The 13,120-nt window shown below is 44.3% G+C and overlaps 1 protein-coding gene across 1 annotated transcript in view; it reads left to right on the top strand.

Annotated features, from left to right (window-relative positions):
* The window catches only part of plekhh3 (pleckstrin homology, MyTH4 and FERM domain containing H3), a 32,276-nt gene extending 19,332 nt beyond the window's left edge, over positions 1-12,944 (top strand). The window contains exons 5-13 of the mRNA XM_051387196.1: positions 100-257; positions 3,463-3,586; positions 4,285-4,582; positions 6,766-6,973; positions 7,190-7,317; positions 7,966-8,086; positions 8,528-9,016; positions 9,167-9,358; positions 10,545-12,944. Coding sequence (XP_051243156.1) covers positions 100-257; positions 3,463-3,586; positions 4,285-4,582; positions 6,766-6,973; positions 7,190-7,317; positions 7,966-8,086; positions 8,528-9,016; positions 9,167-9,358; positions 10,545-10,715 — 1,889 coding nt within the window. The 3' untranslated portion in view covers positions 10,716-12,944. The remainder of the gene's footprint in view (positions 1-99; positions 258-3,462; positions 3,587-4,284; positions 4,583-6,765; positions 6,974-7,189; positions 7,318-7,965; positions 8,087-8,527; positions 9,017-9,166; positions 9,359-10,544) is intronic.
* Positions 12,945-13,120: the final 176 nt, after the last annotated feature.

Genomic DNA, 13,120 nt, shown 5'->3' with positions numbered 1-13,120 from the left:
TGTTCTCTTCCCCATCTACTTAAATTACAGTGTCATATGAGGTGCAGTTTGAATTCCAAGTGCCAGTCATATAAAAAGTTTTTTGTGTGTTTCTTTCAGGGTACTGGAGCATCACAGTATATGGGCGAAAGCACTGCTACAGGCTGTACACAAAGCACTTCAACGAGGCTGTGCACTGGGCATGTGCCATCCAGAAAATCATTGATACCAAAGCACCCGTGGAAACACCAACACAGCTCTTGATTCGAGATATTGAGGTGGGCCACAAAGCACACACACACACACACACACACACACACACACACACACACACACACACAAAAAACATATACACACAGTTGCTGTTGCTCCCCCTGCTCTGTTACCATGGAGACCACACAGCCTCATTGGGCCTAGAGTCCAAAGTTTCTCCTGCTTGCCTTTCTCTTTTGAATTACCTAATCTTATTCCACTGGGACAGGACATAATAACATTAGGTCTTCTCAAAATAAAGGTATTTTCAGTTCTAGGATGCTCAGAAAGTTTGTATTTGAAAGGATGTTTTTTGCTTTACCTTCTCACATGGAAGGAGATTGAAGTGTATTCAGGGACAGCATATTTTTAGACGAGGGGTAGCTACAGAGCACAGTGTGCTGGAATCTCATTGAGCAGACAGATGACTCGTCTTGCATCAGTCTGCCCCTGGGGTGAAGAGAGGGACAGTTTTGGCAGACAAGGTTGAGGAGGGCTTGGCGTGGAGCAGCAGGGCCAGATAAGCAGTCCTTTGCCTGGCCTCCTGTCTCCGTAATCTCCCAAAGAGTCTCTAATCTCAAAGAAAGTGGTTAATCTGCATGCCTCCGTCTGCCCCTGTCTGCTTCACCAGGAGGGGCCAAGCTTATATTTTGGTGACATAGAGGGGGCCTGCTTTTAAAGAGCGCCTTATTTATTGTTTTGCTTTTTCACCATGAAGACTTGTCCTCAGTCTTTCTCTCCTACAGTCTCTCTCAGTCTATTGCTTTTTCTCTCCCACACCTTTACACACAGGCACACTTTCTCAAATAGACGAGGTATTTTCCTTCTCGACTGTGAGATTAGGACTGCTGCTGCAAAAATCAAAGAGAGAATGAACAGAAGAGGCTTTGTGTTAACAGGCCTGCTAGTTTATCATTAAAGCATAGATTCATGTTCCAGCTACAGACACAAGAGAAAGCAGGAAATGCCGTTTTAGCCTTGGACCTACAACCAGGGGCCGTGTGTGAGAGAGAGAGAAAAAAGGAGAGAAGATCTGAAGAACAGATTGGATGGGTGCAATTGTCTATCTTAAATGTGTCACACATTATATTTAATTGTCAGATTATCATTCCTGTCTGTAATGACACAATTCACCAAGTTAGTGTAATTGCTAAGATCTGGGAACGGTGCAACGTAACTAAAATGAGATGTGAAGAGCAGGAAACACAAGCAGTCAGATGATCTTACAGTTTAACTAAATTTATTTGGAACAGAAAACAACAACTAAGTGTGAAAATAATAACTAAACTCTGCCTTGTTTACAACCTGTCTACAGGTATACAACCATCTAACTGCTTCTGTGTCTTTCCATCACTAACCTTGTTGTAAAATAGGCAATGTTGCAGAATTACCATATCTTAACAATTTTTATCAATTATTTTGGTGAGCTTAATATTAAAAATCATGGCCAAGTTATAATAAATGAGAATTATTCAATAAAGTTCAACATTTTGTGAAATATGCTTATTCACTTTCATGCCGAGAGTTAGATGAGAAGATTGATACTACTCTCACGTCTGCATGCTAAGTATGAAGCTATTGCCAGTATCCAGCTTATTTAGCTTAGCATGGAAACAGGGGGAACCGCAAGCCCCCAGGAAGAGCGCCGGGCTTTGAAGCCAGTTTGACATAGTGGCCAAACCGTGTATTTACAGCAATGGCATCTGTCACATGATGCACACTGGTCCAAAAAATACTTTCCCCCATAATCTAACGTTGTAAAAGAAGTGGCTGTGAAAGGGTGGATACATTTTTTTTAAGCATCACAACCCCCAACAAATGAGCCGTTTCACTGTCAGAATTTGATCAGTCCGATAACATTTGTGGCCCGTAGAGCATGTGCAGTATGTATTCATCTGGGTCATTTCTTTGCAGCGGGAAGTGGCTTTTTTGGCGTCATGTGCCACGGAGCAACTTTCATAGGAATGTACAGAGCACCGCCTTCAGCGCTGTATCCAGATCTCCTTTATACATCCATGGGAAACAGCTAACCTGGCTCTGTCCAAATGTGACAAAATTGGCCTAGCAGCACCTCTAACGTTCACAAATTAACATGTCATACCTCATTTGTTTAATCGGTTCAAAGAAAGATGTGTAAAAACGTCAACTCCCCATTTTATGGGAGGTTATATGCTGAACAATTTCTGGGCCAGGACCAGTTGCCAGGAGACCAGCGGAGAATCCAGGAAGTTACTCGCGTCAGCCAAGAAACAGTCTGGTACATAACCCCCTGTAAAACAGCAAATTGTTGTTTTTACTTTTGTTTTCTGGAATTTGTGGGCTTTAGAGGTACTGGTTGGATGGTTTGTTACTTTTGGAAAGAGCCAGGCTAGCTGTTACCATTGTTTTTTTTAGTCTTTGTGCTAGCTATAAGCATAGTTAGCCACCTGCTGGCTGTAATTTCATATCTACCACGCTGACTTGAGAGTGGTATCAATCTTCTCATCGAGCTTAAGGCAAGAAAGAGAAGTGTCTATCCCAAAATGCTGAACTTCTGCATTGGTCGGGGGAAGATCAAAGGGAATAAGAGACAGTCTATGGACCTTATCATGCATGTACAGTGTATGAATATCATGGATGATGATCCTGTATCATGCTGCATGTGGTCCACAGAGCAGCATCTCATTCCCACATTTCAAACAGACAAGCCTGTCACCAGTGTGCACCAAACACTTCAGAAGAATGTGTCAACTTTGCCCCACTAAGGAGGAGTGAAAGCGGGCTTGTATTTTAGCCAGAGAAAAAGGGTGGCTGGTTTGGGGCGGGGGCGGGGGGGTGGTATCAGAGGCCGGAGAGAGCCAGAGCAGTGGCAACATTACTAATGAGCAACAGGTGCTGGAGGGCAGTAGCATGGAAGCCATCTGTACCGCTGGAAGGCATCTATCCACATAGGCAGTGAAAGATACAAACACACACACACACTAAACTCATTGACACCAACAGATAAAATATAACGTGACCGTCATGCTAGTGTGGTGTGCTGGGTCATCACTTGACCTTCCTGCTGCTTTGAAACTTGCCAGAGCTGAAGTGTGACCCTGGTCAAATCGACCCTGGTCACCCCTGACAGACATACAGACACACTTAATCACCCACTCGCTGACTTGCCTCCAGGTTGGCTGCAGGCATACTGGAGGCATATGAGAGCTTGTTTTTTTACTTTGTTTTCTCATCGTCACAATTTTACTTTAGGAGAATAAGTTCCACCCTGAAGTAGTGGAGCACATCTACCAGCACAATCCCATCCTGAAGTACACCCAGGGCCCCTTGTACGCTCCTCTGCTGCCCTTCCCCTACGGCAGCCTGGAGCACACATGTAAGTAGTTAACATGTACACGTCATACATTACCATAACAACACTGTCTGAAGTTGCAGGTAGAAATGATAATAAGGATAAACATAATTTGTACAGACAGAAATTCATACCATTTTAAACTAGATCATAAAACAAGTAGTTTCAGGTCTCAAAGCTAATGCGAGCTAAAAGAGTCTTTCTTGGAGCTGTTCATACATTATATAACAAAATTTGTATGCAATATTCTTGACTATATTAACAGTTATGTAAGTTATCTAGCAGAAACTGACCACTCAAGCCTCTGTGTTTGTTCAGTTGTGTTTGGCAGTTACCATTTACTTTAACTACCGTTCAAGGTCTTTATTGCTAATTGTAATGAAGCAATGTAATCTCTTTGATTACTATTCTGTTCCAATTGCTCAGAGGCAGCATTTAACACAATGCAGGTCACTATAAGAACACCCTTTCTTGGCTTAGCTGTTTCATTAAAGTAAGTGCAAACGGACACACCACAAAACTAAAAGATAAAAAAAGACAATAAGAACAATATGTGTAATAAATGATGGTATTACAGCATAAATATCTACTGTAACTCAATATGCTTACATAACACAATGTTAGCATCATACAGATATCCTGAAGAGTTAAAAAACAGAGAAAACAAGGAGAAAATCCAAGTGTAACTAATATTGCACTGCTCGTCTTCCTCCCTCTTTCAGACCATAGCGGAAAAGGCTACGGCTCGGTGCGAGAGGAGGCCGTGAAGCTCTTCAACTGCCTGCAGCAGCTAGAATCGGCACGGGAACCGATTCCCATCATCCAGGGCGTGCTGCAGACTTGCTTGGACCTGCGGCCCCTCCGCGACGAGGTCTACTGCCAGCTAGTGAAGCAGACCAGCTACACACCTGCCCCGTCCACTGCTGCACACCTCCGCTACTGGCAGCTTCTCACCTGCATGAGCTGCACCTTCCTGCCAGGGCCCACCGTGCTCAAGTACCTGCGATTCCACCTTAAGAGGTGAGATAACACTAACAATTGTTAAAGAGTAGAAACTGTAGATTTGAATGTTTTCTAGTATGGATTCCACAAATGAAAAGAATTGTGAGAAGTGAGGTGCTGTCTTTGTTTTGTTTAGCTCAGCTGATATATACTCACTTGAAAGAGGGAATGATCTGTGTATATATTGCAATGTAGTTTGGAAAATTAGATACCACATTCAGGTTGGATTTACTCATGTTGTATTTAGCATAAATAAACAGGTTGGCTTAGATAAATCCTGCTGACTGAAGAAAGCTGATCACATCATTTCCTACTTGTAATTGCAAATGGAAAATATATTTCTCGGTTTTGCTGGCTCTGGTTTGTCTCAGTGGGAAATTGTGGAAGACAGGTGGCAAACGCAGTGAATCCATCTATGCTGACAGTTTAAGGTAATAGAAACAGTAACATTGCAGTGTTTATTTTATACTCATAACAATTAGTTTATGATTATGATCTAAGTCAAAAGTAAAGACAAAAAAAGTGTAGCAACAAGATGCCATGTCCCATAAGAATGGGACATCAGACCAGTAGTCAGTTGTTGGATATGAGTGAGCGCATTAGAGAGAGCAGGTTGAATGCTGGGAAAAGGTGAACCAGTAGTGTGCAGTAGCAAGGAAAACATGGGGTCTAGACAGCGGGCAAAAAGCAGGCGCCAGCACCATTGACGACCAGTTTAGATATAGTAGCGTGATATGCCTTCACATTGTTAGCGTGTTCCACCAGACAGATCCAGTGTTTTAGGGCTGGATTTGCAGGTCTGAATTAGCCCTTCTGTCAAGCATGCTAATCTAAGTTTTTAGCTGTGCTAATCTCCTGCTCTAGCTTTTCTGTCTAACGACATGCCATCTAACCACTAGAGTTTTCTATCTATATGTCTGTGCTGGGAATCACCCTCTAGCTAATGGAACAGTTGCATGCAATGGCGATTCATAATAACGCTCTGGAACTTGCTGCCTGTGTGTTTTGATATGTCTTGCTGTCGCTCTCACGCACTCTCTCACTCTGTGGATCAGTGCTGAGGCTGCAGCTGGGCTGAGCTAAGACTGGAGCTGGGCAGTGGGCCCAGAAGCCCTCCTCCTCTCCCCCAGTGCCCTGAGAAACCCCCAGGGAATGTCTGCTGTCAGAGAGAATAGGCCAGCAGAAAGAAAGCAGCAGAGGAGGAGGAGGGGGCAAGAAAGGAGGAAAGAGCAGAGAGGGGTGAAGAGAGAGGAGAGTATAGGAAGGATCACATAGACTCAGTGGAACATTCCTAATTATGTTTCAGCAGGACAAATCCCACCCTGTGGCCATATAGTTATGAGAGACATCGGAGGGAATGAGAGGGCCTCTCTCTGTCTGGCAGAATGTTTGAGTCCCTCTTGTTCGCCTCTCTCTGTCCTCTGTTTTGTGTATTTTGGGACGAACATCGCAGTATAATTGTTTCCTTCCTATTTTTCCCTCTGTTGAGCTCATAACTCCATCAGGTTGTATTTCACACCTTTCACACTGCAAAGTGTGTGAGACTTAAGGCTCCACTTGTAGTGTGTTATCTACTACCTTTGTGTCCCCTCTTTTAAAACAACAGCACACACACACATACACACATACACACACACACACACACACACACACACACACACACACACACACACACACACACACACACACACACACACACACACACACACACACACACACACACACACACACTCACCTACCACTCCTGGACACTCCGCTGGGAGGAAGTGGCAGGTCACCCTGGTTCACAGGAGCGGAAACACCTTTTCCTGTTTCGTGCGCTATCCAAAGTCAAACATGTTTTCTTTGCCATTTTCCTTTTCTTTGAAGGATTGAGGGATGTTGAGCATTTTAAGTCCCTAAGAGCTAAAGTGAGAACATTTGTCATTCCTCGCCTCATTGACTTTTGAGTATTGCCAGCCCAAAGAAAATAAAGAACTCTGTTGAATCAAAAGGATGACGCAAAGTCCATAATCATAGCATTACACTTTTCAGACTTTGAGTCACTGTTAACATCAGGAGCATTAACAAGTTCTCCCTTTTATGTATTGAACATTTTCATTTTGCTGGCAGATATCTAGCAATTCTAAATGTGCTGCCACAAGCACAGGCACGCACACACGGTACGTATCCACCCACCTCACTCTCACTCTTTTTTGCAGGATCCAGAGCCAAAGTCCTGAGTCTGAGATGGATAACTATGCGTCATTTATCAGCGAGGCTCTGGAGAAAACCAAGTGTCGGGAGTGTGTGCCATCCTGGGAGGAGATCCAGATGCTGATGAGCCGACAGGAGATGCTGTGCACTGTGCACTATCCTGGCCCCGGGTCCTGCCAGCTCTACATCAGCTCACACACTACTGCCAATGAGGTTTGGGCACATTTGTCTGTATTCTACTTTATGGCATCGGATTTCTCAGTCTTTCAGCTTCTCATGCATTCCAATTTAAAACTTCCTATCCTAATCTGGAGTCTAGTGACATTACTAAGCCATGATAATCACAGGAATTGCATTTCTCCCTCTTCTGTTTGGGCTCTTAAAGTTTAACCATTGTGTGTCATTGTCTGTTCCCTTGCCCCTCACCAGGTGGTTCGAAGGATGCAGGAGAAGCTCAGCCTGCAAGACAGCAAGAACACGTTTGCACTGTACGAGCAGAATGCACTGTGGGAGCAGCCAGTTGCAGGGAGCGCTCTGATCGCAGACATCCTGACCAGGTTTGAAAATAAAATGTCAGTCTTCACCCTGTAAAACAGAACAGACTGACATCGTGAGGAAGTCAGACACAATAAAACCAAGCAGACAGACACACTATCAAAACTATGTCTGGCAGGAATCTGAGCTATTTGTCACTCGTTAGATGAATGCCAACAGAGCGGTGGATTGTATATTTATCTTCGCTAGTCTAACTCCCATGCTGAACGTTATCCAGTATCCTTGATAACTGGTGACCTTGTCTGGTCTTGTTGGTCAAACATGACACCCTGCTGGGAAACTGGACGTGTGTCACTATTTCTGTCAGCAGAGCCAGCTGCTGGATAGCCAAGGTGAAGCTGATGTCATTTGGTTGTACAAGGCAGAGTCTCGAATGAAACGATAAGGCATCCAGCTGGAATAAAAGGGACCTGTGTTTTTTTTTTTTTTTAACAAGCGTGGGCGTCCATGTCCTCACATTGATGAGTGACAGGGTAAACATGAAACTCCACAAACCGCCAAGTTACTCAACAACAATATTACACATTAAGGAGGCAATAACTTGTAACATATTAACATCTAGGCTTAGGATTCTTGGTATACCATTTATATATTTTTATATGTGTTACCTGTCTAAACTTTCTAACCCTTTCTGTCCCTCTTCTGTGCAGCCTCTCCACCAAAGAGTCAGAGTCTAAATCCCAGTGGAAACTGTGTTTCAAGCTCTACTGCCTGTTGGATGCTGACAGCATATCAGTGGACAGCATTGAATATCTCCTCCTCTTTGAGCAGGTAATGAAGCAGAACACAACTCCTCAAAGGGCAGAGTCCTCCTTTGAGAGTGTCTTTGTTATGAGTGACCATTTCAGTGCTGATAATGAGATATAATTTATTGTCCTGCAGTGATTCATTGCTCGTATTTCATTCGATTATTATGTTTTTTCTGAACAATCAGTAATGTCTTATGGGCGGTGATTGCAATAAAACACTGCATAAAAAGCATGACTAAGAGCACTGGCTGTAGTGCAGAGGGGGCAAAAGGCAGCCAGCACTGGCTTCATTAGAACATTTTCCTGAGGACTCTCATAAAAGAGTTATGGGACAAAATAAAACAGGGTGGGGTAGACGGGATTGATGGCAGGAATGGGGCTATTACTGACAAATTGTACCTTACCTCTTTTCGTTCCGTTCGTTCTTTCACTGTTTGTCCTGGTTTTGGCCTTTGCGCTACAGTGCCATGAGATGGTGGTGCGTGGCCAGCTGCCTGCCTGTGAAGAGGACCTACAGGCCTTGGCTGCGCTGAGGCTTCAGTGTCTGATGGGTGACTTCAGTACACATGCCCCCTGCCCACCTCTGGACGAGCTTTTCCCAGGTCACATGCTAGAAGCTCGAGTCCTCGTGTCCCTATCTGCATCCCAAGCCCTCCCGCCATGTCAGGTGGCGGCCCAGGGCTGCCCTGCAACGCAGCTCTTCCCCACAGGCCTCCTGGCAGGGACGCTGTGGAGCCACACAGCTACAGCAGCGCACAAGCAAAAAGTGGAGCAGGACATGCGTCTGCGGAGCCGACTGAAGGAGGAGGCAGCGGCTGTCATGGGATCCATTTTGGAGCATTGGAAAGGTCTGGCTGGCTACAGCCGGAGGGACAGTATTGCTGCCTACCTCACAATTGCACGCCAGTGGTCGGGCTTTGGATGCACTCTTTATGAAGTGGACTTTTATATTGTGAGTATTATGAGGTCACGTTTTTGTTTTATTGTTGTTTTAGTTGTAAGGTCGCGCTCCCTCTTTGCTCAAGAGTCAATTGACTCTTGAGGTAAAGTAAGGGATAACTGTGAGCTGCTCTGACATCTGCTTACCTCTTCCTCCCTCCAGAGTTCAACAGGAAGTTTTTCCCAGAAGTTGTGGTTGGGTGTAGCTGCTACATCCGTGTCTCTGTATCGGCAGGGAGAGGCAGAGGCCCTGGAGTCCTTTCCATATGGCCAGATCTGTTCCTACGGCATATCTGATAGCAACACCTTCAAAATCACAGCTGGGGATCGGGATCTGCTGTTTGAAACCACCAAGGTATAGTGGCTCACGTCATGAGTTAGCTGAGGGGTTGAAGGAAGTGAAATCTCTTATTATTGGGACTGTTTTTTCTTCCTAGCTTGGACACAATCTATCTCTCATGTATTCAGGATTCAGTTTGTGTACAGTGCAGGGCCAAGTGGCCTTATCACCATGCAGTGTTCTGCAGAGTAAGTGAAAGAAACACGTTGTCTGCTCATGATACCCCCCTCCCTCCAGCTCTCTGACCCACTTTAAAAACACTCATTAATTTGGTCTAAATGGAGAGCATACAACCTGCCCCTGCTCTCCAACCGTACTAACCACCAAAAGTTTAACTTCCTGGCATTAAATGGCAACTGGGGGTGAGTTTTATTGCAGTGGTTAGATTAAAATATTAGGCAACATTTCTCAGAAACATGGATGGTCTTCCAAACAGACTTTTTTTTTTCAGTAGAGAACAAATCTTGCCTTTCACTGGGTAGATTTGCTTGCATCTTCCCACACAGAACAAAAAATCCCTCTGTGATCTCTCATGAGGCACAAAAGTGGCTTTTATTTATTTATTGGACGTGCAAGCGAATTGAAGTACAACCCAAAAAGGCTTCTACTTTTAAGAATTTAAGGCCTTATATTGCACTGACAAGAATGTGCAGGGTTTTAAGCTACTGTGCAGGAAATAAGAGAGAGCGTGGATTTGCAGGGGGTGATTATGGTTAGACCTGGAGTTAATGTTGAAGGCAAGATTAGCCGCTGATTCAAGAGTTACAGTTAAAGTTGAAGAGTGGGTGCGGGTTGAAGCTTAGAGACTTTAGTTAATGTTCTCACAAACCAAGTTTAGCCAAGTATTAGCTGGACTGGAGGGAAGGTAATGGTCATGGTGGCTTATGGTGGTTTGGTGGTCATGTCCACCAAGGTCAGGGTAACGGAGGGACAGATGAACTCCTCCGCAGTGCCCTCCTTTTTTTTCTACAACAGCTGCCGAACAAAATATGTCAAAGTGATGAAATTTCCACACACATGTTTTTCTGGTTGAGGGGTGTGTGTGTCCTCAGAATCTGCCAAACATCATCATCCTCGGCTTCTGGAGGATCCAGTTTTTCTAGCAGCTGAATGACATCATCCTTCTCCACCCTCCTGTGACAGTGCCAGACAGACACTAAGACTGCCACCAATCTGACCTCTCTCTCTCTCTCTGTCACAGCTGACTGAGATCATGCAGCTGATGAATGCGTATTTCAGTGCCATCCGTCACCAGCGAGGGAAAGGGGAAGATGCGGACATCACCATAACAGAAAGCACAGAGCTGGGATTCCATCACCTGGCCTCCACGCTGACACCCACCTTCCTGGAGCTGCCCTCGCACCCCGTTTGAGAGGGACCCATACCCGGATACCCCCAACCCCCCACCGTCCTCCTCCACGTGGCCCCTATGAGGCCCAGCCCCAGTCCTCAGGACACCACGCCTCCTCCACTGGGAACGGCACGGCAGCCAAAACAAAGAGAGCGCTGTTTTCGCTCCCCATCCGTGAAAATAAACCCTTGCTGAGCTTTCCAGCTGAAGGAGCTGGCCGATATAGGAGGAGGGGGGACGGGAAGGCAAGGGGTTCTGTTTTGCAAGTGAGGCCAGAAACCCACAGAAACCAATGCGGTTGCTGATGAGCTGTCACACGCCCTCCACCCCATCCTGTCACGCAACCACCTCTGTTACCCTACATGGCAACACCCCCCACCTCACCCCAACCCCCCTCGACAATGTGAGATGTTGGCGTGAGGCTAACTACATCAGGGAGAGATAGCGTCAAGAGATAGGACTTAGAGCAACAATAAGCTGTGGTACTCCCCTCATGAAGGTATGGCTAAGAGTGAAAACACTACTCTTTCTCTTCTTTCTCTCTCTAAGTGTGCCATATTTTTTATTGCCTTTCCTAGAAGGCAGTCGTCCCTCATGCACTGCTGGAATAGTGTTGAGAACATTCAGTGACACACACGCAAACACACACACACACACACCTCCTCCCCTGTCTTTGGCTCTCTCTCTTTCACATACACACTCACTCACTCTCTCACGTGCCCTTATGCTGACATGTTCATCAGAGACGGTCAGTTTTCATAAGGTCCCCGCCAGGCTTGCATTACCTGGAACTGTTGATGCAGTGAGCCATGTGAACTTGGAACTGGAAACAGATGTTGAACTCTGTAGCTAAGTCACTTTGGCTGCCATGGCCATATAGACTCTTACCTTTGGGATTGTGTGTGTGTGTGTGTGTGTGTGTGTGTGTGTATGTGTGTATGTGTGTATGTGTGTATGTGTGTGTGTGTGTGTGTGTGTGTGTATGTGTAGGTGTATGTGTGTGTGTATGTGTGTGTGTGTGTGTGTGTGTGTGTGTGTGTTTGATCAAAAAAACCATTTCCTGGATGACATTCAGGATCTGAGTTAATTGTGTTTCACATAAACCAAAGGATTTTTGAGCTGTTTCTTCATTGTTTCCACCAGATGCTCTTATGTGTCCTTTGTTGTGCTGCTTGTCTTGGCTGTAATCCTTGACACGAAACTTGGTTAACACTTGACTGATTAAATCATTTTGCTTATGTCAGTTACTACCCTAATGCAGCTCTGCTCTGCTGAAAATAACAGGTGCTTCTTTGTTTATTATGTTATTTTCACAATGTATATGAAATACAAGAAATTAAACTTAGAGTACACATAAAACCCCTAGTCAAGAGTTCCCAGTCTGCTATTTAAATGGAAACCTTTTTAATCAGGCCATGGATGCTTTTGTAATATTATTTATGCAAACTTTGCTTCTTCTTTTTTTTTCTTTTTTTTTTACTGTTCTTCTTTATGTTTTAAATGCAGACCCAGATGTGTTTTGATATAAGGTTAACCAGAAGTCATAAATGCTTTTGGTTCTGCTTCAGATGTGTAAATCCTGTGTAGCTCCTTTGTGTTCACTGTTTGAATATTCTTGTGAAGCCAAAGTTTCGCCATGTCATGGGTTTGAGCATGGACCAAAGATGTGGGTTTTTTTGAAAATAAGCTTTCATTATAAGAAATTATCCCAAAGCAGACAGATCCCCCCCCCCCAATTTATATTTGACTCTCCTCACATTAACTAATTTCTCTTTAAACTTGAATGTCAGACACCTATGAAGACATCCTGTTGTATACATAGTACACCTTGTTTTAATGTAGATGACTTTTTAGGAATCTGAGACCATAGATAGGCTTTGTAAATATAATTTTAGAGTACTGTCTGCTACACAACCCCATGCAATAACCAGCCTCAAGACTTAAATCCTCTCACCGTGAAAGGCCTTGACGAGTCATTGCACAGTCAGCCCTGTCTCCTGCTCAGAAGCAGGTTTTTCTACTGCAGCTGCAGGCAGCTCCGAGCTACATGTATGAAAAGAAAAGAAAAAAATAAAATAAAACTACGGATGATGTTGCTTTGTATTAAGCTTGTTTGTATGCTGCATGGTACCTTTTTATGTAATGTGTGTATAGTTCATTGCACTATTGTTTGTTTTTAACTAACTTGGAAGTGCAATAAAAACTATAAATACTGTATGTAATTAATAAAAACGGCACCATTTTACCATATTTAGTCTCTGTTGTTGGGCCTCAGCCCTCATTTCCTTTGTTTCATTATCAGAAAATGTGCTACTTTGTGCCTCAATGAGTGAAGCATTGTAAGACTATTGTTTTCCACCAGGCACATTTTATAAAAGTCTGAAGTTTGGCGCCAGCAGCAGCGCTTAGAGCTTTACCTCCCCCAA

Source organism: Dicentrarchus labrax, unplaced genomic scaffold (assembly GCF_905237075.1).
Source record: "Dicentrarchus labrax unplaced genomic scaffold, dlabrax2021, whole genome shotgun sequence".
Taxonomy (NCBI): domain Eukaryota; kingdom Metazoa; phylum Chordata; class Actinopteri; family Moronidae; genus Dicentrarchus; species Dicentrarchus labrax.
The sequence above is the reverse complement of the archived record's forward strand: the minus strand, read 5'-3'. Positions and strand labels throughout refer to the sequence as shown.